At 37.0% G+C, this 24,876-nt stretch overlaps 1 protein-coding gene across 16 annotated transcripts in view; it reads right to left on the bottom strand.

The window, feature by feature from the left end:
- Positions 1–24,876, bottom strand: part of SNAP91 (synaptosome associated protein 91) — a 157,000-nt gene that overhangs the window by 85,298 nt on the left and 46,826 nt on the right. For all 16 annotated transcript variants that reach the window (XM_049695339.1, XM_033428522.2, XM_033428525.2 and 13 more), the window contains 7 exons: positions 20,151–20,293; positions 19,437–19,512; positions 18,580–18,682; positions 16,753–16,846; positions 14,997–15,108; positions 7,112–7,218; positions 3,078–3,119 (listed from right to left, as the gene is read on the bottom strand). In XM_049695339.1, coding sequence (XP_049551296.1) covers positions 3,078–3,119; positions 7,112–7,218; positions 14,997–15,108; positions 16,753–16,846; positions 18,580–18,682; positions 19,437–19,512; positions 20,151–20,293 — 677 coding nt within the window. The remainder of the gene's footprint in view (positions 1–3,077; positions 3,120–7,111; positions 7,219–14,996; positions 15,109–16,752; positions 16,847–18,579; positions 18,683–19,436; positions 19,513–20,150; positions 20,294–24,876) is intronic.

Raw genomic sequence — 24,876 nt, 5'->3', positions numbered from 1 at the left:
CTTTACCAGTAGTTTTCAGATCAACCAGAATTCCTGACATCAAAACCTAAGATGTTTTTTATAAATGGAGATATATTAAATTCGGAACACATGCACACACACCAAACAGGAAATAATGTTTTGAAAATCCTTTTCTTGAAACAAATTCATAGCTGATTGTGAGTACAGGATCAAAAAGGAAGCCTCCATCTACAATTCAGATGCTTCAGATCCTAAAGCATCATTAAAAACAAATGGAAATAAAAAGCAACCAAAAGCTCATTCAAATTTTTTGCTTATTAGATCTAAGAAACCATTGGAAAGTGCTGAGGAGGAATATTTCAGTTCTGATATCATATTCACTTCTTATTCAATACAGTACTTCTGAGTGTTTAACAAGGTTTTTCATTGGTATTTATAAATCACTTAAAATGCTGTTATGATGATATTATATGCACAATTTAAAAAGGGTTACAGATGACCACACTGGTATTTACTGTACATTTTCTAACCAGAAAGACATCCATTCACTCCCTCTGTTTCATCTTGCTGCAAGAGGAATTCTAATCCTTTCTCTGTTAGGAGCAGCCTTTCCCTACTCCCAGTCAATAGGTAGCCCTTCTGGTCCCCATCATCTCTTTAATCCTCTTCCTTGCTGGCTATTTTTGTCCATCGCCACGGCTAGATTCAGTGGCCATGGCGGCCACAGAGAGGCCTGGCAGAGAGTAGAACCCAATCTCACAGGTCTCAAACAGAGTCCACACTACCTGGCATTTCTGACCCATCTCCAGATTAGTTCTTGTCTAACACTATCTGAAGGACTAACCCTAGAACAGCTCACATTCCAGTTTCTGTCTGACCAGACTGTCACAGTGGGTCTAAAACCCCAGCTCAATGACAAGCCTCCAATGAGACCTGTGGAAGCGTTCTAAATAAAAATTAGGGAGTGTGTTTAGCTCTGCTGCTCATGAACCCAACAGAAATCACAATTAAGTAACTTATTAAGAAATTTCAGAAGCACACAGAACTTTTGAATTGAGATTTAAATATACACTGGAGAAATGAACTAGAGGATTTTTTTTATAAGGAGATAATTTCAAAATAAATGTTAATACTGAAGTCTATGTGGCTCTTCAAGTCATAACAAAAGCAGAGGATAGAATGTTACCAGTGTCCAATGAATCTCTACCACAGAATCGCTTTCTACTAGACCCAGAGTGAGATTTTATCTTCTTTAAGGATGGGTCTCTGTTCCCCAACAGAGCATACATCATTACATAAAATATTATGCCTCTGGACTTCTTAAGAGAAGATTATATAAACTGTAATGAATATAACAGTATCATTAAAAATTAAAGCCAAGTATGTAAATCTGTCAATGATATGCTATAATTTTCTAATTTTAAAAACAGAAAGGTATTTAAGTATCCTTTTAAACCTTTCTTTATCTCCCTTCAGACTCTGCCCAAACTGAGATAAATGAGGACCTAGTTTCTTCTTAACCTGCCAGCCTCTCTAACAACATGACTAGTTTTACTTCTGTTCCATGGTGAGAGCAGTCTATACAGTTGAAATAAAGATGATTTACCATTTCTAAAAGATATTCATTGAGTTAAATATTTAAATATCTACATTTTTTAGGTTAACATGTAGTTGGGTTATTTTTTTAAACTGCAATGTAAATGTTAATGTTAATAATGTAAATAATTAAATAATTTAAAATGAAAGCACAGTGATTTTCTTTGCTTTTTATTATAGTGGTACAAAATTAATAAATCTTTATTAGATTATAATCTAATAAAGAAATTTTAATAGTATTTTATGCACACAATTTTTAGCCATATCCAAGATGATACCAATATCTTATTTAGGTATGCACCTAATCAAAGAACACTGTTTTCTCATAGTAGCAAAAATATTTTATACTAATATTCTATTAGAAGGCACCTTCCACCAACTTTTAAATAAAAAAATACAATGCCATCATTTTCTGAATTGTTCTGTGAATTTTATTTATGAAGAATTCTTGGTATTTAATTGGTATTTTAATAATAATAATAATGGTCTCAATACAGAGACCATTACTTTGGGTTTCCCTAATTTTTAATAAAAATTTAAGGTTAACATTTAAATATAGAAACATTTTAAGGGATAATAAAGATAATAAATTATTAAACACATTTTGATACTATTAAAAATGGGTAACCTTTCATTATGACAATTTTCTTCAATTACAATAACTTTTTTATTTGCAAAGACAGAAAACTCATATATTCATTACTGGTATATATGGTAGCAGTTCTTAACTCTCTCCTATCATCTATTTCTAGTTAAAGAACATGTTTGGAACAGAAATTTACCATAGCAGAATGACAAGTTGATTAAACAAAAATAGTTCCTGCCAATTATGAGAAAGGTCCTACAGTAATTCTGCACATGTGAATCATCTTGATTCTAAATCCAAGGAGCCGTACAATGTACCCTCTTAACAGATAAAAGGATTGATAAGGAAGCTCTACTATTGTTTTTGCTTCCTAGATAGTCCCCAGAAAATCACTCATCTACCACTACTATTTTTTTAAAAAAGGTTTTTTTGTGTATAGAAATTCCTCCCCTTCACAGGGGAGACAAAAATCAGTGTATTGAACAGTAGAACTACAACATCAGTGTTCTCGCTATTCGTGCCCCTCCTCCATCCCTGGGACATGTTGAAAACTAGGAGAAGAAGCAGGAAGAGCAGTTCAAATGTTCTGATTACATGCCTATGAATAGTCACGTTTCATGGATAAAACACTTTTTAAACATTTTTCAAGGCTTCCGTTTGATTCAAGTTTAAGAATGAAAAAACGAGCTCAATAATTAAATACCGTTGCCTTTAAAGAGGAAACGATTTTATAAGATTAGGAAAATATTCATATTATCTCCAGAAATGTATTTAATAGCTAAAAAAGGAACAGTAAGTTAGAATGATTTCCAAGAAAGGTGGTTGGCCTACATTCAAAAATGCATTAAATGCTTATAAGCCTCTGCCCATTTATGGTAAACTATGGATTAATAATTTCATGCATACTGAATTTTTCACTCAGAGAATCACTTACCTGTGTGAGGTCAGGAATGTCACCTTTATCAATGCCAACTTGCTGCGGATTAAAAAAAAGTTACTTAATAGGTTTTTAAAAATTAATTTCTCAGATCACCTATAGAATTAGTTAAAACCACAGCTCAATCTTGGTATAAAATAATAATTATTATATATATCAATCTCACTTTGAATATGTGCTTTTTGTGGAGTTTTCCACTCAATATAAGAGCAATGATTTTGGCAATATAGATATAACAAATGTACAGAATTTTGCTAGAACCTGAAAAAAGAACTTAGGAAACTGAAGTGTAAAAGGTTTCCTCCATGGTTAATGGCAACTAAAATTTTTTTAAAATGCTTCGACTAAATTTAAATTGTTAATTATGCCCAGTCAGTCCTCTGGACAGGGAATGTTCACTGAATTTTAATAACTTGTTCAGGGTGTAGTTTCCACCCTTCCTCACACAGAGAGAACCACTGTGACATCCAAGATGTATCCTTCCAGAGTTTCTTTATGCATATCCAAGGAAACAGTAAATCCATAAATACATAGTTATTTCCCACATTATTATAAAATAATAGTGTATTATATACACTGGGATTATACTTTTCATTTAACAATACATCTTGGAACTATATCCATATTAATATACAGAATTTCCTCATTTTTAAACAGCTTCTTTGTCTTACAATTTATTTAACAAGTCACCTATTAATGAACATTTAAGTTGCTTGCAATCCCTTGCCATTGCAAGCAATGCTGCACACATCACTTTGCACCTGTGTGGACACATCTGTAGGACACATTTGTAGAAGTGGAATTACTAGATAAAAGCAAATGTGTATTTTAAATTTTGGTAGCTTGGGGAAGGAAAAGAAGGGAGGGAGGGAGGGGCAGAAAAAGAAAGTGCTATCAAGACTGCAAATACGGGAATATATTAATAAAGGTGAATCAATGAAGAGAGTACACAGGTATTCACTATACAAGCTTATCAACTCTTTTGTAGGTTTGACAATTATTCAAAATAAAAAGCTGGGGAAAATACAAATCATAACTTCATTCTCTCATTCTATATAAATGATGAAATTGAGGCTTAAAGAAACAAAGCGGGTTAACCCAAGTCTCTCTGTGAGAAATGAAGTGCTTCATTATGCTGATGGAAATGTGGAAGCAAACACAGGAAGCCTAAGTGTCGGCTCCTGAAAGACAATAAGGCAAACTGGAGAGGGGCAAGTCCACTTGTGTGTCAAATGCTGAGCTAACTTCTTTCCTTTGCCTTTTCTATATCTAAAGCAGCGTAGGGAGACGCAACAGGGAAGAGATATGGGGATATATGTATATGTATAGCTGATTTACTTTGTTATAAAGCAAAAACTAACACACCATTGTAAAGCAATTATACTCCAATAAAGATGTTAAAAAAAAAACAAAATAAAGCAGCGTTTCTCAGTCTTGGCCCTATTGACATTTTGGGATGATAATTCTTTGCTGGGGGCTGTCTTATGTCTGCCCTAAACCCACATTCTTTCAAAGTATGGAAATTATAAATTAAGGCAACTTCATTCTATTTATTTCCATATTTCAATACCTCTTGAGATGATCCATTAAAATAAATATGAATATGAATGAAGTCAGTGTTTTTTAAATTAAAGCATTATGGGTCCCTAATATTGGAATCACCTCCTTAAAAGGTGATTCGATTCTATTAAGTGCGTAACTCTGTTAAAGGAATTCTTCCTTTACATTGATTGCTATTCTTACTGTCCTGAACTTCTGAACCACAATGAAGTTGGAGGATGAAGTGCGATTGTATTACAGAAATCTCATCACTTTCTGTCTGCAAGTATTCTGGGAGACGTAACTCCAATGAGTTGGTATTTACCTTGGAATAGCAAACTAAGAATAATTTAGTTCTATAAAAGGTAAGTGCGTTTAGCAGACATGCCTATTACTTGTAAAATAACCATTTTACAAAGTTTCAGTTGTCTGCTTTAGGAGACTTCAGCATAAGAATTCAAAGCACAGGAAGTTTTCTGTACTTTAAGCAATTCCTCTGCAAAATTTGAATATATCCATAGGAATTATTCAATGTTAACAAATAAATGTTAACAAATGTTAACATTTGCCATATAGCCTATATATAGAGTTGTATTTTAGAAACAACATTCTTGCAAGTCATCTACACATTCTTCAGGCAAATGGTATTAACAACAGGGTAGCTTATTGGGTAGGAGTCCATACATATGTATACCACACAAGCACTGCTTGGTAGAAAAGAGAAGCTTCGTATATTTGTTGAAAATTTTCTGTATTTACCAATCATAACCAAACCATTCGACACTGGTATCCAAATAGTTAATGTTTAAATTATGAACGATGCGATTTAAATGTGAAAGAAAACACTAATGGTTAACCCATTGTGATTAATGTTTATTCTATTAAAAATAATTTTGTAAATTAGTATCCATTCTATAAAAAGTCTTAGTCATAATGTTTGAATAAAATTAAAATATTTATTATTATGTTGTTTAAAGACAAACTCTCAAAATGACATCTAATTTCTGTATATCTCCTTCTCAGCAGCCTGAAATGGGCCTGTGATGACACGAGGTTATCAAGAGACATAAAGTAAAATTTTACATGTAAGAATAGAAGGAACTGATATATAAGCACCCTTTTTCTCAAGGAGACCTTGAGCCCAGCCTTATTATGTTGATTAGAGAAATATTTACCCCCAAATTGTAACACGTCCAGCTCTTTACTTTTTTGATACACACAACATCAGATGGGAACACTGGGAAGAGTGTGCATCAGGAATTAATCGAACAGTGAAATAATCTTCTGCCCTCAGTGTTTAGGTATAATTGATCTTCTCACAGAAAGAAATTAGGCAAATTTTGCTAGATTACATTGATAATTACAGTTGAACCATGGGAAAATCGTATCAAATACAAAAAATAAAACTTGTGTAGCAGCAAAAGTTTCAAGCAATTCTATCCTTCCTTAAAGGCCACCAACATCAATAAACTCATGGAAATATACATGAACATGCTTTAATGTATATGTAGTTTATTAAGCTAATCTTTACCTTTTGTTTCCCATATTGATTTTTTTAACAAATTCTGATTATAAACTGTATGGATCTAAGCTCGAGAGACAGTATTTTGCAAGATTATTTTGGTCTTGGAATTTAAATATGACAATTATCACTCCTGTGAATAAATGAAATTTGAAGAATAATGCTTGGACTAGAGTGCTTTTGAAACTATGTGTATAAAATGTCTGTTCTTGTGCTATATTCTGAAAATGGCAAAAACAGAAAAAACATGGCATGAATGTCCCACGTCCACAGCATTTTATGCTTTCCTGGTGAGCTTCAGAACCCTTCCCACAAAACACTTCAGTCAGCCCTAGCAATCAGTTAGTTGACAAGCAAGATAAGAACCCATCTGTCACCCTGACAAAGGAATGTAATAAAATGTCATAATTTCCACTATGAGTCAATCATTGGATTTCATAAGAGAAGACACCAGTTTACAGATAACCTCAGGAACAACAACTGTATGGTTACACAGTTATTGTGATTACGTATAAAGAGACATCCTTAAGACACAATTTATAAACTTTATAAAATTAATTAGACTTTGTTTTCTTTTTTCCTTGTATTGAAATCATTTTGACACAGTAAGAAAAGTCAGGGTTTATCATTTACACACTAAGAACAATGGAGAGACTTTTCTAAGGGCTTTTTTCTACAGTTCAATACAGAGGAAGCACTTTCTCACAATCAAGGACAGCCATGAGGTGAGATGGAGGGACAGACCACCTTGCAAAGCTGTGAGCTCATTATCCATGAAACTTTTATTTGGACACAGGATGATCTTCTGATTGAAAAGCAAGAGTGCAGAGCACAGCTCTGGGTGAGAAGCAGGATGAAATGTCTTCCAAGGCCACTTCCAACCCTAATAACCTGTGACTCTGTGGCAGAATGTCTTGCCAGATTATGAACTCTACTGTTTACTCCAGATACATGTGTTAATATTACTTACCTCTGCAACTTTGAGAAATTCAGACACTCGTGTCATCCTAGTTAGAAATCGTTTGTAAATTTCTAGAGCATCTTTACATTGTCCTTTCTTCATTTCAAAAAACTTTTCTAGAAGAGATAGATAAGCATTTCAGAAAGTGTATTATGTTCAATCTTCTTCTAAGCTTACGTTGATACTATTACTTAACAACTTTAATGTCTGAATCAAAACACTTGGCACTAAAACTTATGGGAAATATTAAAAACACCTAAACAAGTGAGGTCTGAGTAGTTTAGGAAAGGTGTTATGTTCTAAGGTGTCTCACATGAAACAATTTAAATAATGAAAATACAGTTAAAGTAGAAGAATATATTAATTGTCATAACAGGTATACTTCATGATACATATAGCATAATATTCTGTTTCAGAAAATAGTATCAAATTCTTGCTGATAACAATCTCAAAAGTTAAAACTGCACCCTACATCATCCTTATTTTCTTAATAGTTCACTATAAAGCAATAATCTATATATTATAAAGCAATAATCCAAAAACTTCTCTGAATTAAAGAATTCTTTAAATTGTCTACACTCCATATAAGTGATACTTGCTTTTACTGGTCATCAACTATTTCTTTCAAACATTATGTCTTTTTGTTATAAAATAGTGGAGTTGCGTCCCTTCTAGTCTATAATCGTATCGTCTTTCTCAACTTTTAGCTTTCTAGACAGAAAAACAAAGGGTCCTTTTGCTGCTCTCTTCTGCCTCCCAAGACTAGAATTATGAATTATAATTGTAGTATGAGAGTGTATTTTCTCAACTTTCAGCTTTCTAGACAGAAAAACAAAGGGTCCTTTTGCTGCTCTCTTCTGCTTCCCAAGACTAGAATTATGAATTATAATTGTAGTATGAGAGTGTATTTTCTCCATACATGTTTTGAAGAAAACTAGCATTTTAACAGTGCTTTCCCCAGCCAGTCATTCATCCATTCATTCAGTCAAAAATTACTAACATTGTGGATGGAGACACAGTCGGCCAGTGTCTACAATAGCTCCCTGGCAACCCTGGATCATAACTGATGGCTCAGTATCTTCATTATTTCATATTTGCACATGGTTAAACATATGCTATTTTTATGCTCTCTCACATTTGAAAGTTCTGGATTTCATTCGGCATGTAATTTTACTACCTCAAAAGTATTTTTAATTTTCTCATGAAAGGTTTAATAATATATAATTACACAAAGAACTAATTATTGAGGGTAGCTACTCATTACCTTGTGTTGACAGTTTTTTGGTAATTTTACTTTTAACATGGACCTCCCCTGTAGGGTATTCGAGGGAAGCAAAAAGATCAAGAAAACAATCACATAATGTATTCTAGTTGTTAGGATTTGAGAGGAAAGTGGGTCTTTTAAAAAATGGCCAAATTTAAGTATACTTTCTTTGTCCACCCACCCTGTCTTCTAAGCTAGAGACAGAAATATGGTGTTATAGGGGAACAGATCTTTTCAGTTTAAACCTTTGAAAATTAGGACTTATTCTGGTAAAACACACCTTTCTTGCTTTTTAAACAATCTTCACATAAACAGTTTCTTCCAAGTGTCTAAATTACTTTTCTTTACTATAAGTTTATTTCTTTGAATCAGATCTTCAGTGATAACACAAAAAGAGAAATCAAACTGAATAATCTCAATCTCCTCTTAGAACCAATGCATCAAAATCTTAAGCAGTGTTTTTTTGTCTCCTCTGGATGCTTTTTAAGTTGTTTGTATCTTTTGTGGTAATTTAGGATTCAGCAACAAAAGAGTTTTCAATAATGATGGTTTTAGGTTATAATCTCATAAGTGTTTCTGTAACAGTGGTAATGACACAGAAAAGGAACATGTACTGATCAGTGCAAAGCTGTAAAGTTCCCTCACCCGCTTAAGAGACCAGAGAAATTAACACTTTTAACAGAGGGGATGGGTCACCCAGAAATGAGTCTCTTTCTTTCATAATAAAGATAACATGTTGATTTTCAGTATCTGAAATGATCAAATATTGACATTTGTAATGTGAATCTTTATAAAGTGTTGATAAATTCCCTTGTCATATTAGTACTGGCTTTTGCAGAATAACTGTCCAAGGAAAAGAACCAGATGAAAAGGTATCTCATCCCTGTGAAACAAACTGAGACCTTGCATGTAACCTATTACTAACGACCACTAGTCAGTAAGGGAAGCATCTTCTTATTCATGCGTCAGAGTTTCATTACAGTGATAAAATGTTTGCTAAGATTTGCACCACTGCTGATTCCAACATTAGATGTAGAGAACTGGTCATGAAGTCGTTGACTAAGACTCACCCATGATATATTTATAAAGTTAATTCCTAGCACTTAGTAAACAAACAAAAAACAGACCTGTCTCAAAACACTTGGGATACTGCATATACTTCTCTTCTAGAGTGTTACTTTTACAAGAGCAATTTGACAATGCTGAATGAAGGCCACTCAACACCACAGTGTCGTGAGGCCAGAATGTACAACTACCACTTTTGAAAGGTTAGGTCTCTAATATGAAAAGGTACAACTCTTCTCCTTTTCTGCTCCTAATCTTAGGCAAGAGACTCTCTTTTTCAAATTAAATGAAATAAAAAAATACATGGAATGTTTATTATTTTAATACAAGGAGAAAATGCATGCTTAATACACTCCATCTGTAAAGTCAACATAAAGTAAAGCAGAGCAGCATTTAAGGAGTGTTCAAGACAATAACAGAGGAGAGTCACATGACTTAACATCTTTAATTGCTAAATCAATGGTAAAGGCATTAAGTCCAGTGTTCATGAAGCAGAAGTGGGGATGAAGCGGGGGTACACTGGGGAGAGAGGATGAGAATGAATCAACAGAATTTCATTTCTGACTGGCACAGATTTTAGTCAGTGGGAAACTCAAAGCTTGAGGTAAGAACACAATATTTAAATTTAAGTGTCGACAAATAAGCAGACATGCAAAACTGAAGCTCAGGAGGAAGGGAAGGACTGAAAGCATAGATGTGAGACTCCTCATAATGGAATTGATAAGTTTCCCAGTGAAGAATACACAGAGAAAGCAAAACAGCAGATGGCTGGACATGAACTTTAGCAAAAGCTCACATTTATGAGTTGTAAAGAAGATTAAGGTCAGCCAGCAAAAGCGAATGGAAAAGTCTACCTTCCTTGGCTTGCCACCAAACTCCCTCACCTGAAATAAAGGTGATGTGGTTTTGAACTGCACACCACGGGCAGGAATCTCTCCCCAGGAAAGGCAAAACCTCCCAGGGCACTGTATTCGACGTTGGTGACTGGCTCACCCAATTCCATTCTATCTTTTTCTAGACTCATGAGAAGCCAGGGATCTGGATGCAGATTTAGTTCCGCACATTAGACAGACCTGTGGGCGATCTGGAAGGTGAAACTGAGGCCGAAGCAGCAGGCTTCCTGTACCCGAACAGCTGTTTCCTATGGCAAGTGATAAGATCCTTGGAGGGTGAGCTACCTTTCACAGCATTTCACTGTCACCCTCCAGCTTTCCTGGGCTTTAGGGAATAACTGTCACAGTCACAGCCACTTGATCTGACTCCCTGGATTATAGCTTCAAGGGTCCGTTCTCCAGCTCCCTAGTGCTGTAAGGCAGCCGAGATTGCTTCAGCATACTTTCAAGTAGTGGCCTCACGAGCAGTAGCTTCCCTAGAGCACAAGAACTGGTTACTTCAGGAGCATCTCAGGAGGCCGAGACCAGGACCAGTTCCTGTAGGCTTCCCATAATTAAATGAAGACCTAACCCCTTGTTTTGAATCCCCTTCTACTTAGAATACGTGGAATGGTTTCTGTTTCTTGCATAGACGCAGTATTTGGTGGCTGAAGAGGCTGTAGAAATCAGACCCTCGAAAATGTCAAAGGGAGGAATCTGGGATTAGATAGATAACCTGAATGAATGTGAAGGCGGTGATGACCACCTGCAACTAGTGGAGAATGGGATTCTCGGAATCTGTGCGGCACAGGAGCAAAATAATGACTTAAATTATGACCTATGGTTTTCTGAAATAAGCACCTAGAATGGAGCTTATCAGAATAAGCAGCTGCTGGGATAGACCATGACGAGAACAAGGCAGATGGAACTGTGGGGTGGACGGCTGCTCCCGACTCCACTGGAGAGCTTAAAAAGGAAAATGACAACACAGGATTTAAAATGACTGGCTCAAGGCTCCAGTCAGACTGTGGTAGTCCAAGCTGCCCTAAAATAATCTTATCCTTACAGACACAGGGCTGTCATCGCCAAAATCAGAGAGTCTAATCTTGTGAGTTGCTGAATTATAATGTATGTGGGCAAGTTAAATTTCCAGCTTCAACAGGGTCTCCTTGTGAAAGTTAGGACTCTTATTGAAAGAGAAAACTGGAAAGGAAAGTACTTGGGTAGATTCAAACCAAACTGAGCTACCCTTGTTGGAAAAGGCTTTTCTTTCTCAGTCTGAAGAGGCTGGTCCTGCGTTGCTTGGAGATCCTGTAATCAACCCACCTTCCACGAGGGAATAAAAATTCTCCTTGTGCTCTGTCCCTCTACTTCTTACTCCCTTCCCCTTGCCAACTGCTTCAATACCTAGAATGAGATTTAGAACCCAGCAATCCAGCATGTCCTCAGGAGACAGGTACAAAGCCTGACTCAAGAGGAAAAAAACACACATGCTAAAAGAAGTGCAAGACTGTGCAAATTCATGTCGGCAGTCGGGATGCCAGATAAAATACAAGACACTGAGTTAAATTTTAATTGTAAAAAATAATTTTTAGCATAAGTAGGTCCCAGATATTCCATGGGACTTACTAATACTAAAAAAGTTGTTCATGTTGATCTGAATACAAATTGAACGAGACGTCCTGTATTTTTTTCCTCCTGAATCGGGCAATCCTAATTGATAAAAATCTAGATAATTCAAATAAATTCTAAAGGTTCTGAGCAGTAAAGAAGGACCATTACGTTCGTTTCTCTGATGTCACTGATAATTCATCAATTTGCGTGAACATGCCAAGAAGCACCGATTGAAAATGCTGGCCTGTATAGCCAGGAGGTAGAAGCAACCTAAGTGCCCATCGACCGATGAATAGATCAAGATGTGGCACATATATACAACGGAATATTACTCAGCCATAAAAAGAAACGAAATTGAGTTATCTGTAGTGAGGTGGATGGACCTAGAGTCTGTCATACAGAGTGAAGTAAGTCAGAAAGAGAAAAACAAATACTGTACGCTAACACATACATATGGAATCTAAGAAAAAAAGGTTCTGATGAACCTAGGGGCAGGACAGGAATAAAGACACAGATGTAGAGAATGGACTTGAGGACACAGGGAGTGGGAAGGGTAAGCTGGGACAAAGTGAGAGAGTAGCATGGACATATCTACACTATCAAATGTAAAATAGATAGCTAGTGGGAAGGAGCCGCATAACACAAGGAGATCAGCTCGGTGCTTTGTGACCACCTAGAGGGGTGGGATAGGGAGGGTGGGAGGGAAACACAAGAGGGAGGAGATACGGAGATATATGCATATGTATAGCTGATTCACTTTGTTATAAAGCAGAAACTAACACACCATTGTAAAGCAATTATACTCCAATAAAGATGTTAAAAAAAAAAAAATGCTGGCCTGAACATCCTGAAGTGGATCTAACACAGTGGTTCCCAAACTGCAGTCCCCCAAACCCAGCACCATCCAGGCCCTCACTAGATATGCAAATTCTCAGGCCCTACCCAAGATCTACTGAATTAGAAACTCTGAGTTAGTATCCAGCAACCTCAATTTTAATAAGCCCTCCAGATATTCTTGAGTAAGAGCCTTGAAACACAGCCAAAAGCATCTATTCCTACTCTTCTGCAAATGGACATTTACCAGAGTGACTACACACATGGGAAAGGGGACATATCCAGAATTTTCAGGGACACAGACTCTAAACCGATGCTAGTCTCTGGGGATCCAAAATGTCACTATATTTTCTACCGATCTGAGTGGAGGCTTTCTGGGGATTAGGAGATTAAAAAAAAATTAGATCCAGTGGATGCATGAAACTATCAGTGGTTATTTCCAGTTTCCTGAATACATAGATGAAATACTTTGAAATACACAGAAATACTTTAAACCTAGCAGGATCCCCACATCGGTTTCATGATCTCTACAAAGATACAGGGTAGCAATTCCATCATATTCCCAGTTAACTTGCATACCTGGTTTGTGCAAAAGATGAGTGAATCTTAGAGATGAACTGTAGGTTACTGGAAACTTATCAGGTGATGATTCTCACTTGCAGAGATCCAGATGTGTCCTCCTTTCCAGCATAAAATCAGCACAGTTGCTGACATGTGATAAGCATCTATCAAACTAGCAAGTTCTTTTCTATCTACCCCAGTAAACACAGCCCATCAGAAGTAGTTTTCTTTCATCTGGCAGGGATGCCAGTACACGGTCACTGTCTTACGTCAAGTATATTAACCTCTCTGGTTGTCATAATGCCACTGGATATCATTTGATGACATGAGGTTGACTGCGGCTGGTGGGAAAGAATTTCAGGTATGCTAGGTGCCTAATAAGTCACAGGCAGGTCAAGGGGAAGGAGAGAGAATCTATGAAAGCCCAGGGACCTGCTACATCGATGAAGTTTCTGCGGGTCCAAAGGTCCCCTCCATCTGAAAGACACATGGCTTCACCTTGCACTCTCTGTAAGGAAAATGCAGGCGAAAGTTTTGCCGAGCTTTTTTCGGTTTTGGAGGTAGCATAGACAACATGTGTATGTGCTGCTCTAAACAGAGCATCGGTGTATGGTGTCAGATGGAAGCAGGGCCCAGCTCAAGGAAGACTCTGCAACTGCTCCAACCTGGGGCCACTCGGGCCTTTGTTCCTGCAGAGCTAAAGGCACTGCAAGTGTCTACAGCAGATCCAAATGCTGCAGGACGACTCTGGCACATGCCAATAGGAAAATACAACAGAAGCCTCTAGCGCTTTGGAGCAGGGCCATTTCTTTTTCAGATAGTAACTGATCTCCTTTGGAAAAACTGCTCTAGGCTTGCTCCTAGAGACTGACGTTCTGACCAGAGAATACCAAGTGATCATAAGACCTCAAGCGATATCTTATACACCAAACCATAAAGCTAGACAAGTGCAAGAATATACTCCATCATCAAATGGAGGCGGTAATATAAGCGATCGGCCTCGAGCAGTGCCTGAAAACCCATGTAGGTTGTACGAACAGGTGGCTCATACTCCCAGCATACCTACATCTTCTGGATGGCTACTTCTCCCTCCAATCATGCCTATAGCCTCTGGGAGATCCCTATGACCAGCTGACAGCGGGAAGAAAATAATTCAAGCTTGGTTTAGAGATGTTTTCTCAGACTGGCACTAGGTGGAAGTGGTTTGCTGAATCATTATATCCCAGAAAGGGGTGACCCTGCAGTAGAAAGAAATCTTTTACTGTAGGCCAAACGTCAAGCAGTGTATCTATCTGATTTTCACTTTATGGCAAATGAAAGATAGTGAGATGTATGAACTACATCAAAATAGGAGCACCTCCAGGGGAGGCATCAGAGGTAGCTGTCAGCACAGTGGAACAGTTATGTATTGTTATGGGACTTATTCCAAGAGGCAAAGCCTAGAACCTGCTCCTTCGGTCATTCCAAAATTTTGTAAGCATCAAAATCCCTGTATGAAATCTCTTTCTGCTGAAAATACCTAGAGTGCTTTCCATTCCCTGCACTTAATCTCGACATAAGAACACACACAGAAATGTGACCTGAAAGAGCCGTGTATTTAGATTTTTATGAAGTCGGTAGCATCCAAACCTTTGCATTCTGACACAGTCTCTCTTCACAGACACCATTCAGTAGTTCTACCTACCAAGTAAATTAATAACTCCATCATTGTAGCAAGCAAAAAGTTTGATAAGGTCCTTGAAAAGAAGCATGAATGCAGCATTTATGACACCATTTGTTAGTTCATTTGGATGTACCTAGAAACAGATGAAAATTTCATGAGTTAACTGCAGATCATCAAATGACAATTTTTCTCAGAGCATGTTAAGAAGTCTCAAATGATGACTAAGAAATTCATTCATATTCACCAAATGCTGCATAACTCTTTGAGTAACACTACCAATATCAAAAACTGGATTGCCTATTTTTTTTTTGCTTCAATTTAAGTCAATGAAGTTAGTCCTATCAATTATAAGACATATATACATTCTATGTGATTAATGATCCACAGATAAATCAAATCCAACTTTTGAACACCTGGACTCCTGCTGCTTTCACTATGCCGTATTACATTCTTCTCCTTCCCCTGTGTAATGATCTCTGTGGAAGGGTTCAGGCTCCAGGGGCCTGCAGTGACTCAGAGAGGAAGCCTAGCAGAGGGAAAACATACCTTAGCCGTCTACCCCAAAATAATTCCGGAGACTCACAGTATTCACCCACCCAGCAAATACTCTAATCACTAGCACCAAGAAGAATGATTTCTCTCCATTTCCCAGTCCTTGCTCACAACTCCTCGTGCTCTGCTCTTTTTCCTTTTCTGACTTCTTTTCTCCTTTAAGTAAGACAGTACCAACATCAACGGTAAGGAAAGCAAAGAAAAATGAATAATAAGAAAAAAAGTTAAGAGAAGCAATTCCATATATACCTAGTGATGTCCTTACTGTCAAATCTGTCAAAAAACTGTAAGATGGTTTGCTGCTTTAAATGAAATTTCACAGGAGTTGGGTGTTGTGACTAGGATAGACGAAACCATAATCTTAACAGAGATTTTAGTTACTAATATTTGAGGAAAATCTTTGTTTTAGGCAACCACCAAAACAGAGGAAAGATAACAATGTGAGTTAAGAATCTTCCTACAGGGCAGAACATTTTATTTTCACAAATCAGGTATGTTTCATTAATTAAAATTTTTAGTTTGAAATAAACTGCAAATCCACATGAAACTGTGAAAAATATTGAGATTCCCATGTACTACTTACCAGTTTCTCCCAGAGGTAAAATCTTGCAAAATTATAGTACAATGTCACAACCAGGATACTGATATCAATACAATCCACCCATCTTACTCCGATTTCCCGTTTTTACCTGTTGTGTGTATGTTTAGTTCTACATCATCTTATCGCATGTGTAAGTTAGTGTATCCACCATCACAGTCAAGATATAGGTTTGGTTTTAAGAGACAAGCCACGCTGGCATTGGCAGGAAGAAGGACCATGACGAAACAAAAATAATTCTCTTCCATGGATGGTGCCATTTAAACAGACTGTATAAAACAGGTTCTAATAGCAGGCTGGGGTATTTAGCTGCCTGAACGTATGTTTTGCAGCTACTTTATTCTGTCAAACACAACAGGAGGCCACCATCCTGCTCTGAACATGGGGATCCAAGAATGCACCACTCGTAGTTTCCCATGACTGAAGTAAACACCTGTAAACTTCTCGGACAATCTGGACAACCAAAATCCTCTATTCCTCACTGACAGCCTAAACTAAGTGTTCATCTAATTCAACTATATGAGGGAGACCTAAATCTGTCTCCTGAGGAAATTCCTTATCTGTAGCCCACCTTCAAATAAAAGGCAGCATGATTGTGTAAGAAGCATTTTCTGGTGAGGTACGTACGTCGAATTCCAGCAGTGCATCAATCTGTCCCTGTAGTATGGGCATACTCTTCAGTAGTTTCTCAGGAGCCATTACCCTCATGACACCATCAGCCCTACAATTTAACAAAAACCAAAAAGGTAAGACTTACTTGTATGCGGAAAATTTGAGACCACATGCATTGTTCCAAACTGTTTTCCTCCTATTTCCTTGTTAATCTCCTGGGATGATTCTGAGATGTGAAGAGGCTTTGGCTGGGTCCCTTCTCTATACTCCTTCTCACCCACATGCATTCCTTAACCACAAAGGCTGTGCTTTCTATGCACTGCCCTCAGGAAGAAAGCAATGTGGTCTGGATAAAAGAGGCCAGCTGAATTTATGAATGGATTTTTCTAAATCTATAACAGAAATAGTAGTATTAAAAATCTAGGTTTCCTAAACCCCAGTTTGTTTGTTTTTGAGAGAGAGAGAGAGAGAGAAAACATGTCTTGGAAGTCTTCAAAACCTGTAGGACTGGGAACAGAATTTATACTATTAACCATCAAGTGAAGAAAAAGGCATTCTGATTTGCAGTTTGGTCAAAAAGAGCTGAGTTTAACCAGCTGTAGAGAATGTGACTGGAGGTTAGCACTGAAGGGTGCATCGTAGGGGGCACTGAAGCCTGTACCCACCCACAGGCCTCTTAGGGAGCTCCTGTATCCAGAGATGGTCAAGAAGCAGCAGGAGTGAAACAGCTGAGGAAAATGCCCAGGTGACGTGACGGTGCTGATAATGGCAGCTTTTGGTCTCTCCCACCTCAACGGTAGGGAAAGCATCCCAAAGTGCCCTTATGTGCCCACTCGGCGGTGCAGAAGTTTCTAAGAAGGCTGTGGACATCTTGTGGAGAGGTCACAATCCAGCTCGGAACATCAGGCACGGCTGCCCAGGGCCATGTAAGAAGTCAGAGGAAGGCATAGGAACTAGAATCATCTCTAATGAGATGGGGATGAACTCAAACCTTAATTTTATAAAATCTTCACCCACAAGAAACTAGTTTATTTTCAATAGGCAAGTTTATATTTTTCACTACCGTGATAAAAAAAAAGTAGTTCAAAGCTAAGTTGAGGTCAGCTATCAGAAAACAGAGTTATATCTCTTTGTGTGAATTCTTGAGACTAAAATATTAAACTTTGTACAATATGTTGCTATTATTTCAAATGAGGAATGGATACAAGATTTGCACAGATCTATAACTGAACACTTTTGATTAAACTCAAACATCTATTTAGAGGGAAATAAACAGCAATTATGAATTAAACATGCAAGGAGTCTGTATCAATGAGATTTTCCTAATCAATGGTTAGTATTAATAATTAGTTCAGATATGGTGTGTTTTCATGTGTTTGTGTGTGTGCATGTATAACAGTAGGACAGTGTTATCTGTTCTCCAGATCTGTGACAGATCTCCACACACACATACAGTTCAGTTTCACCTCAATCAAAACACAATGAAATAACTATTGTCGACTACAGCCATGTTCTTTTAAATGAAACTTGTTTAAATTCTCTCCATTTAAAATTATTTGAAGGTATAATAACTGTTGAAGAATTTTGAGTTGATTTTAACAAAATAAAATGTTGTACCATGTCAACTCTGAGCAGCAAATCAGATTTTCTGCATGAAAATATAAATAAGTAACACTGCAACCACAAGGCTAACTTGCATAATATTATTGAGGTTTTTTTTTAGGTTATTATAAACTGGGCCTTCGTGATCAAAACTAGTTGGCAATTAACTTAGTTAAGATAAATCAAGTATGTCTCAAAGACTTCTTCTGCTCAAATAAATATGAGAAAGAAAAAACATACCCTTTCTTCACTCTGGCAAAATCAAATGCCATCTGTCTGTAAGAGAAAGCCTTTTCATTCAAATATCTACTATAGCGCCTTATGAAGGTAGACATATCATAACCTGGGGAGAGAGGCAGAGGAGATAAAACTAATTAATAAAATACCTTCAACTGTGCTTTGCTAGCTCCAATTTTTTTTTAAACTCCTCAAATATAAATAATTCTAAGATGAGGTCAATAGGTGTACCAGACAGGCCTCATTTAAAATCCTACTTCAGGCAAAAATACTTTTGGCATGAGACATTCCAAGACTATTCAATTTAGATATGCTACCATCTTTGTACAGAATGCCTTTTCTGATTTTTCCTTGCATTTTTGTTCACTGTTGCAGATTTAATACATGTAGCTATCTGAGAACTATCCACGTGCTTGGTGTGCTTGCCTTATACGTTAAGTGACAACCAGTAAATATGCTGAATGAACAAATGACTGAAGTACAAATTCTATTAATTTACAAAAAAACATTTAAAACTGGATCATTTTTCATTGGCAAAGTACTTTTTCATTTCATTGTCTCTTACACCTTCATTAACAAACAATTGTGGATCTAACATACCCACTGTTACTTTTTAAGGTAAACACTGAAAAAGACAAGAAATAGAATTAATGTATAATTCATATGCTGAGTTGCATAACAATTAAGTATTTTAAAGCTAATATAAAGTTAACTATATAGTTAGGTTTACATTTTTTTCCTTGTATATCCAATGGAGCTCTCAGTTAACACGGATTTTTAATTAATAACCTCACTTAAAAAATCAAAAAATTCTGCATCAAAAACATTAGCAAGAAAATTATAAAACATAATATTCTCACCATGGGATCCACTTTTGTCCAAAAAATTACTGAGATTGAATAGTGTATTTCTAGAGGCCAAATACTGAATAAATCTCTGAAAAACAGAAGTCAGAACTAAACATCAATATTCTGAAATCACTACTTTAAACAAGTTCTGATACTAAAGACAATTTTCTAAAAACACAAATTCTCATTGTGATCTTTTTTACTCAGTATAAAGTTTCCTAGTCTGCGGGCTTTCTCTGAGGGGGAATAAAAACTGATCAGACTCACTGAAATAGAATTAAATTGTGTGATCTTTCATTTCTGTATATAACAGAAACACTGCAATTTAATAGGATTCGGTAGGTATCCCATATAAAATGGGTAATTTTTAGTTTAGTCAATATTTTCCAAAATTAAACATTTTTATAAAAGCAATTTTCACACAGAGGCACAAAGAATTACTTCCCAATGGGAAAATAATTTTGTTGTTCCTTTCTCCTAATATTTTTGTCCATTAATACATTTACATGGTATATACAGATTTAACACTTTGATATCCCTAACAAAATGTCTAACAACATATTTCTGAAAAACAGCTAAACAGTAGATTAAAATTGTACTCCAGATGACTCTGAACCATATACTTCCTCTTATTTTTCTCCTAATTAGTGAAAGCTTAAGAAACTTAAGTCATCACCAGCCTCCCTCCCCTGCCAGAAAAAGAAAAGTTAGGTCTACGTGGCTTACCTCATTTCCATGCACCATGAGATGATGCGTAGTGACTAAAGCTTTAAATACAACCACCCAGCTACTGTTTGTTGCCCGCTCAAAGAGCGTGTCCGCCATCTGAGGAATATTAACATTGGTCTCATTGGTAGCCTGGATCAAATCTATGGAAATAGAAGATTTCAGTCAATGACACTAATGATTGCATAAAAAAATTTCATCTCAAATTTTAAACATTTAAACCTGTTGAGTTTATGAGTCCAAAATTGCACTGACAACAGCTAAAAAGATTTTCAAAAATTAAATGTCAGAGAGATTGGTTCAAGATGGTGGAGCAGAAGGAGGTGCTCTCACTCCCTCTTGCGAGAGCATGGGAATCAAAACTAACTGCTGAACAATCATCGACAGGAAGACACTGGAACTCACCAAAAAAGATACCCCACATCCAAAGACAAAGGAGAAGCCACAATGAGACGGTAGGACGGGGGCAATCACAATATAATAAAATCCCATAACTGCTGGGTGGGTGACTCACAAACTGGAGAACACTTATACCACAGAAGTCCACCCACTGGAATGAAGGTTCTGACCCCACGTCGGGCTTCCCAACCTGGGGGTCTGCCAACAGGAGGAGGAATTCCTAGAGAACCAGACTTTGAAGGCTAGCGGGATTGCATTGCAGGACTTTGACAGGACTGGGGGAAACAGAGACTCCACTCTTAGAGGGCACACACAAAGTAGTGTGCGCATCGGGACCCAGGGCGATGGAGCAGTGACCCTATAAGAGACTGAAACAGACCTACCTGCTAGTGTTGGAGGGTCTCCTGCAGAGGCAGGGGGCAGCTGTGGATCACCAAGGGACAAGGACACTGGCAGCAGAAGTTCTGGGAAGTACTCCTTGGTGTGAGCCCTCCCAGAGTCTGCCATTAGCCCCATCAAAGAGCCCTGGTAGGCTCCAGTGCTGGGTCGCTTCAAGTCAAACAACCAACAGGGAGGGAACCCAGCCCCACCCATCAGCAGTCAGCAGATTAAAGTTTTACTGAGCTCTGCCCACCAGAGCAACAGCCAGCTCTACCCACCACCAGTCCCTCCCATCAGGAAACTTGCACAAGCCTCTCAGATAGCCTCATCCACCAGAGGGCAAACAGCAAAGCAAGAAGAACTACAATCCTGCAACCTGTGGAACAAAAACCACATTCACAGAAAGATAGACAAGATGAAAAGGCAGAGGGCTATGTACCAGATGAAGGAACAAGAAAAAATTCCAAAAAACAACTAAATGAAGTGGAGATAGGCAACCTTCCAGAAAAAGAATTCAGAATAATGATAGTGAAGATGATTCAGGACCTCGGAAAAAGAATGGAGGCAAAGATCAAGAAGAGGCAAGAAATATTTAACAAAGACCTAGAAAAATGGAAAAATAAACAAAAAGAGATGAACGATACAATAACTGAAATTAAAAATACACTAGAAGGAATCCAGAGCAGAATAACTGAGGCAGAAGAATGGATAAGTGACCTGAAAGACAGAATGGTGGAATTCACTGCTGCAGAAGAGAATAAAGAAAAAAGAATGAAAAGAAATGAAGACAGCCTAAGAGACCTCTGGGACAACAATAAACAAAACAACATTCGCATTATAGGGGTCCCAGAAGGAGAAGAGAGAGAGAAAGGACCAGAGAAAATATTTGAAGAGATTAGAGTTGAAAACTTCCTTAACATGGGAAAGGAAATAGCCACCCAAGTCCAGGAAGTGCAGGAAGTCCCATACAGGAAAAACCCAGGTAGAAACATGCCGAGACACATAGTAATCAAATTGGCAAAAATTAAAGACAAAGAAAAATTACTGAGAGCAACAAGGGAAACATGACAAATAACATACAAGGGAATCCCCATAAGGTTAACAGCTGATTTCTCAGCAGAAACTCTACAAGCCAGAAGGGAGTGGCATGATATATTTAAAGTGATGAAAGGGAAGAACCTACAACCAAGATTACTCTACCCAGCAAGGATCTCATTCAGATTCAATGCAGAAATCAAAAGCTTTACAGACAAGCAAAAGCTAAGAGAATTCAGCACCACCAAACCAGCTCTACAACAAATGCTAAAGGAACTTCTCTAAGTGGGAAACACAAGAGAAGAAAAGGACCTACAAAAGCAAACCCAAAACAATTAAGAAAATGGTAATAGGAACATACATATCGATAATAACCCTGAATGTAAATGGATTAAATACCCCAACCAAAAGACACAGACTGGCTAAACAGATAGAAAAACAAGACCCATATATATGATAACTACAAGAGACCCACTTCAGACCTAGGGACACATACAGAGTGAAAGAGAGGGGATGGAAAAAGATATTCCATGCAATTGGAAATCAAAAGAAAGTTGGAGTAGCAATACTTATATCAGATAAAATAGACTTTAAAATAAAGAATGTTACAAGACACAAGGAAGGACACTACATAATGATCAATGATATAACAATTATAAATATATATGCACCCAACATAGTAGCACCTCCATACATAAGGTAACTGCTAACAGCTATAAAAGAGGAAATCGACAGTGACTCAATAATAGTGGGGGACTTTAACACCTCACTTACACCAATGGACAGATCATCCAAACAGAAAATTAATGAGGAAACACAAGCTTTAAATGACACAACAGACCAGATAGATTTAATTCATATTTATGGGACATTCCATCTAAAAACAGCAGATTACATTTTCTTCTCAAGTGCGCACGGAACAGTCTCCAGGACAGATCACATCTTGGGGACCAAATGAATCCTCAGTAAATTTAAGAAAACTGAAATCATATCAAGCATCTCTTCTGACCACAACACTATGAGACTAGAAATCAATTACAGGGAAAAAAATGTAAAAAACACAAACACATGGAGGCTCAACAATATGTTACTAAATAACCAAGAGACCAGTGAAGAAATCAAAGAGGAAATAAAAAAATACCTAGAGACAAATGACAATGAAAACACGACGATCCAAAACCTATGGGATGCAGCAAAAGCAATTCTAAGAGGGAAGTTTATAGCAATACAAGCCTGCCTCAAGAAACAAGAAAAATCTCAAATAAACAATTTAACCTTACACCTAAAGGAACTAGAGAAAGAAGAACAAACAAAACCCAAAGTTAGCAGAAGGAAAGAAATCATAAAGATCAGAGCAGAAATAAAAGAAATAGAAACAAAGAAAACAGTAGTAAAGATCAATAAAACTAAAAGCTGGTTCTTCGAGAAGATAAACAAAATTGATAAACCATTAGCCAGACTCATCAAGAAAAAGAGGGAGAGGACTCAAATTAATAAAATTAGAAATGAAAAAGGAGAAGTAACAACAGACACCGCAGAAATACAAAGCATCTTGAGAGACTACGACAAGCAACTCTATGCAAATAAAATGGACAACCTGGAAGAAATGGACACATTCTTAGAAAGTTATAACCTTCCAAGACTGAACCAGGAAGAAATAGAAAATATGAACAGACCAATCACAAGTAATGAAATTGAAACTGTGATTAAAAATCTGCCAACAAACAAAAGTCCAGGACCAGATGCCTTCACAGGTGAATTCCATCAAATATTTAGAGAAGCGCTAACACCCATCCTTCTGAAAGTCTTCCAAACAATTGCAGAGGAAGGAACACTCCCAAACTCATTCTATGAGGTCACCATCACCCTGATACCAAAACCAGACAAAGATATTACAAAAAAAGAAAATTAGAGACCAATATCACTCATGAATATAGATGCAAAAATCCTCAACAAAATACTAGCAAACAGAATCCAACAACACATTAAAAGGATCATACACCATGATCAAGTGGGGTTTATCCCAGGAATGCAAGGATTCTTCAATATATGCAAATCAATGTGACATACCATATTAACAAACTGAAGATTAAAAACCATATGATGATCTCAATAGAGGCAGAAAAAGCTTTTGACAAAATTCAACACCCGTTTATGATAAAAACTCTCCAGAAAGTGGGCGTAGAGGGAATCTACCTCAACATAATAAAGGCCATATACGACAAACCCACAGCAAACATCATTCTCAATGGTGAAAAACCGAAACCATTTCCTCTAAGATCAGGAACAAGACAAGGATGTCCACTCTCACCACTATTATTCAACATAGTTTTGGAAGTCCTAGCCACGGCAATCAGAGAAGAAAAAGAAATAAAAGGAATACAAATAGGAAAAGAAGAAGTAAAACTGTCACTGTTTGCAGATGACATGATACTATACAAAGAGAATCCTAAAGATGCCACCAGAAAACTACTAAAGCTAATCAATGAATTTGGCAAAGTTGCATGATACAAAATTAATGCACAGAAATCTCTTGCATTCCTATACACTAATGATAAAAAATCTGAAAGAGAAATTAAGGAAACACTCCCATTTATCATGGCAACAAAAAGAATAAAATACCTAGGAATAAACCTACCTAGGGAGACAAAAGACAAAAGTTTTCTGTATGCAGAAAACTATAAGACACTGATGAAAGAAATTAAAGATGATACCAACAGATGGAGATATATACCATGTTCTTGGATTGGAAGAATCAATATTGTGAAAATGACTATACTACCCAAAGCAATCTACAGATTCAATGCAATCCCTATCAAATTACCAATGGCATTTTTTACGGAACTAGAACAAAAAATCTTAAAATTTGTATGGCAACACAAAAGACCCCGAATAGCCAAAGCAGACTTGA

The sequence above is a fragment of the Orcinus orca genome, chromosome 12 (assembly GCF_937001465.1).
Source record: "Orcinus orca chromosome 12, mOrcOrc1.1, whole genome shotgun sequence".
Classification (NCBI taxonomy): domain Eukaryota; kingdom Metazoa; phylum Chordata; class Mammalia; order Artiodactyla; family Delphinidae; genus Orcinus; species Orcinus orca.
Note: the sequence above shows the minus strand (reverse complement) of the source record. Positions and strands in the feature narration are given on the sequence as shown.